The sequence below is a fragment of the Carya illinoinensis genome, chromosome 4 (assembly GCF_018687715.1).
Source record: "Carya illinoinensis cultivar Pawnee chromosome 4, C.illinoinensisPawnee_v1, whole genome shotgun sequence".
Classification (NCBI taxonomy): Eukaryota; Viridiplantae; Streptophyta; class Magnoliopsida; order Fagales; family Juglandaceae; genus Carya; species Carya illinoinensis.
In genome coordinates this window covers 17,959,935-17,964,939 of record NC_056755.1, presented here as the reverse complement: position 1 = coordinate 17,964,939, position 5,005 = coordinate 17,959,935, and the positions used below count along the sequence as shown (strand labels likewise).

Here is a 5,005-nt window from a genome sequence, read left to right as displayed (position 1 = left end):
GGATGATGTTGTCTGTGATTAGCCTTCCTAGTATGAATGCACTTTGAGAGCTTGATATGATTAGAGGCAGAATCTTCTTTAACCTGTTTGAAAGCACTTTTGATACTATTTTGTAAATTACATTACATAAACTTATTGGCTTGAATTCACTAACAACAGTGGGACATTTTGTTTTAGGAATTAAGGCTACATAAGTATGATTAATACCAGCATCTAACTGCCCCCCCATTTAAGAAACTTAAAACAGCTTGACATACCTCATTTCCCACCACATTCTAGTGAGATTGATAAAAACAAGCTCCATAGCCATCAAGACCTGGAGACTTAAAAGGAGACATCTACTTCAAAGCTTCCTCTATCTCTTCTATAGTAAAATCTTTGGCAAGCTCTTCATTCATACTCATTGAAACTCTTGGTTCAACTGATTTGAGGCAGTCTTCTATACATTCATCAGTAGGCATGGTAGACTTGAAAATTCCTTCATAATACCGAGTAAAAGCATTTGAAATATCTTCTTGAACTATCAACTCTTTGCCTTCCTCATTAGAAATCTTCTTTATCTAGTTCCTCTTCCTTCTTTGAGTAGCACATGCATGAAAGTATTTAGTGTTCTTATCTCCCATCTGGTGCCACAATTGCTTAGCTCTTTGCCTCCATTTTAGATCTTCCTGCTCAAGAATCAAACCAAATTTCTTTTGTAAATCTTTTATAATAGCTACATTATGAGGACCTTCATTCTGTTGCTCCCACTTAAGCCTCTTATTAATGGACTTAAGTTCTTCCTCCGCATCTTTCTTCCTACATGAATCCCATCGAGATAGTGCCCTATTGCACCACTGAAGCTTTTTCTCCACTACTTTGAATTTATTTGAATCAGCAGCAACCCTTCTCCAAGTCTCCTGCACCACTGCCCCACCTTCCTCCTCTAAAGACCACTTGGCTTCATATTTGAATAACCACCTTCTTCTTCTCTTTCCCATATCTTCTTCTTTGACAATTAATACAATTGGCTTGGGATCAGAACTTCTAGCTTGCATGACTTCTACTTCAGCATTCTTGAACAGATTTGACCACCTAGAATTAACCACCATTCTATCTAACCTCTCATTTGTAAAAGAATTATCTTCATGCTTATTACTCCAAGTGTATTTATCACCTACCCAGCCCAAGTCAAATAACTCATTTTTCACCAAGGCCTCTCTAAAAACCTCCATTTGATTTTCTGCCCTTTGTCTTCCTCCCATTTTCTCATCTTGGGAAATTATCTAATTGAAATCACCCAACACACACCAAGCTTGATGTACTGTAGGTTTTAAAACATCCAATAAGTTCAAAGTATCTCTCCTTTTGTTCCACTTAGGATGGCCATAAAATCTTGTTAACCACCATTCCCTTCTAGAATCTGGACATCCTAGTCTAGTATGAATATGGTGCTGAGAAAAATTGATGACTTCAAGATCTACATCATCATCCCACATCATAGCTAAACCACCACTCCTTCCCACTGGTTCTACTACAAAACATCCAGCAAACTTAATTTTTCTTTTAATACTTTCCATCTTCTTTACAAGAAGTTTTGTCTCCATGAGAAAAACTACTTTGGGTTTCTTCTCCTTTATCATAAGACAAAAGTCTTGAATTGTCCAAGGGTTCCCAAGCTCCCAGCAGTTCCAACTTAAGTAATTCATAGTGACTGGCGAGGCTGCTCAGTAGTCTTCGCCATTAAAGAAATGGTATTCTTAGTTTTCTCCACCATATTCCCCTTACTCCTTTTCTTTGTTATAGCCTCATTAAACTCAGAAACAACACAGTCTATATTGCGTTTACCTGTGTAACTAAGTTTAATTGCATCTGTCTTCCCATGATCACATGCCCTTCTTTTCCACTTGCTCAACTTCTGCTTACCCAATATTGATCTTTCTACTCCCATTTCTGATTTTGGTTGCTTTGTTACATTTGCACCCATCGAGCTATTGATCATAGTATTGTTTCCCAGCCCATTACCACTAAGATCTTCGAGGCCCATCAAACTCAAATCCTGGCCCTCCACTACCAACTGATTTAGGCTAATCACCTTATTTTTTGCATCCCTTCTATAGCTTAAAACAGAATCCTGATAATCCACATCAGTTGCACCATCTGATTCCCCATCCTCCCCGACTCCATTCATAGTTAGGGCTGAGCATAAATCTGAAAATCCGACTTTGACCTCGAATCTGCTCCGGCTCCGCTCAGACTCCGACGGAGTCGGAGTCAGAGTTTTTTTTCCAAGGAAAGTTGGAGTCGAAGGTGGAGGTGAACCGACTCTGATCCACTCTGACTTCGACTCTGATGCCCTAGCTTCGACTCCGACTCCAACTCCGCTCCGTTATTGTATATATTTAATAAAAATATATATATTTTTCTATATATTAATCATATAAATATAATAACATGCAATAATAATGTATAAATACTAAAATGCATAATAACATGTAACACCAATAGATAAACACTAATATATAAATAATAAATTTATAATAACATGTAATACTAATGTATAATAACTAAAGTATTGATTATGTAGATTTTATATAACTATATCTTATATAGTTGGTTAAACTCAATAATATATATACTAGCATGAGTTAATTATTATTATAAAAATATCTATATTCCTTATACATTAATCATATATATTTTATATAACTATAACTTATATAGTGAGTTAAATACTAGTATGAACAAATGTACCTAAAATAATACACTTTTACTATAATAACATGTAACACTAATGTACCTAATATACCATGTAGTAGTAATGTATAGACTATAGTAATCAATATATGATTCTATAATAACTTATAACATGTAATACTAATTTTGCTCTTTTTTCTTCAGGCACAAGTTGGAATGAAATTCGTTGCAATTTATATTGGTTCTTTTGTTGTAAGTTGTAACTTGTTGATGGAATTAGAACTTCATGGATAATGAGTCATGAGTTGGTTGGATAATTTGGGAGGATAGATGATGATGGATAATTACTTTGTAATTTTGGTTATGTATTTTTAATTTGTAATTTTGTATAAATGATTTTAATTTGTAATTTTGGTTATGTATTTTTAATGTGTGTATCATGGTTGGAAAATTTCTTGTTGCAAGTGTGAATTTTGTTTTATTTTATAGTGTCCAAGATTTTAATGTGTATCAAGTTCTAAGGATCTAAGAATAAAGGATCCTTGTGTGAATGATTTCTTTATACAAATTTGGTTAAATAAATTAGAAATTAGAAATTAAATTTAAAAAAAAATGATATGGAAGCCCAAATCCGATTAAAGTCCAAAATTGTAAAATTAGAATATTAAATAGATTAAGGAAAAAAGTCCAATAAAAAAGCCTAACTCTGACTCCACTTCGACAAGTCGGAGTCAGAGTTGGAGCGGAGCCTATAGAAGTCAGAGTCAGAATCGGATGTCGGATTCGACCTCCGACAAAGTTGGAGTCGGCGTCGGAGGATGAAAATTCCAACTCCGAAAAGTCGGTGCTCAGCCCTATTCATAGCCTTATCCTTATCCTTTGAAAAACCCAGCCCCCTAGCAGAAACAACTCTAACTTCCCCTATCTCATCAATACTTTTTTGAATTTAACTATTTCTTAAAATCCCGCTATCTTCTCTTAAAAATTTTCCCCCTCTCGATCCTCCTCCACCGCCTGACTCAGCTACTGAACCCGGAACTCTATTGATACTCGAGCTGCCTCCATGTTCCGATGACTGCTGATCAAATGAGGCTTCTTCTTCTGCAGTGATGGGAACCAAGGCGGGCCTACTCTTAAAAATCCTTTACAAGTTCCAGATGGACCAATTACAAGATCAAGAGCCAAGAAGATTATGGAAGTAATGCAAGGATTAGTACAAGTCACTTGGGAAGAAGCTAGCAAGAGCCTAACACTCAAGACGGGCTTGAAAGAAGAAGAACCAACTTTGATCCACTTGATCCAAGCTATGGAAGACTTGACTTAGAAATAGGGCATTTAGATATTAAGGCTTTCAATTTGTTTAAAGGATTTTTATTATTAGTTTTGAATAAGTGGGCTTGAGGACGCTTAGCCCACATATGTCTTATTTATTTGAACTAGGGTTTAGAAGTACTGTAACACAAAATTGTTTACACTACAATACCCGTGGCTACTGTTCACTAAGGGCATTTTTGAGAGAAAGGGTCTCAAATTTTAGTCTAGGGTTTTATCATGTTTTAGGGAGGGTATTTAAAGGATATAACCAGCCATTCCAAGGTAGACATTTATTTGAATTTTCATTGTAAGTGAGTTTTCTCCTCTTGTTCTTGATTGAACTCTTAAATTTATCAAAGGTAAATCACAACCTTTGTGGCGTTCCTCCTTATAATTTGGGTTCTTAAGACGGGATTTCAATGGATCTAGATTTTAATATAATCTAGGTTCTTAAAACGAGATCTCAACGGGTCTAAATTCTCCATCCATAGACTTGAGTTTGGCTTTCTTGGGTGAGTTTTCAAATTGATTGTGGGTTCAAGGGATTCTCTTCTCATGGGTTCATATAATTTCTTCTCCAGTCTTCTTCTCCATGTATTCTTCATTCGTTCTATACCCATACCTCTTCTTCTGGTAAGATTCTGCTCTCAACCAGGTTCCAAATTGACTCCTTCCAACTTGGCTTCGTTTTGATTGAGGATCCTCAATGCTGCAACCATTTCCTGAGTGCACCAGTTTACCACATTTAAAACAAACTTGAGGCAATTTCTCATATTGAAAAGGAACCCGACTTTTCTTCCCCATCAACTCAACCATTCATCCCCTCGCTAACGGTTTCCTCAGATCAATCTCTATGCAAACTCTAATATAACTTCCCCAAGCCATGCCATCTTCATCAATGTCAAACTCATGAACACTCCCAATGGTACCCCCAATCTGAGAGGCTACTTCTTCTGTCATGCATGCTAGAAGAAGATTATGTAGTTGAATCCAAAATATCTCAAAATTAAAGCAC

The 5,005-nt window shown here is 36.0% G+C and overlaps 1 protein-coding gene across 1 annotated transcript; it reads right to left on the bottom strand.

Moving 5' to 3' along the window:
• Positions 1-560: 560 nt before the first annotated feature.
• LOC122306311 lies at positions 561-1,244 on the bottom strand. Its single transcript, XM_043118743.1, has one exon. It carries the CDS (start codon positions 1,242-1,244, stop codon positions 561-563), a length of 684 nt encoding a protein of 227 aa, XP_042974677.1.
• Between the last annotated feature and the right edge of the window lie 3,761 nt (positions 1,245-5,005).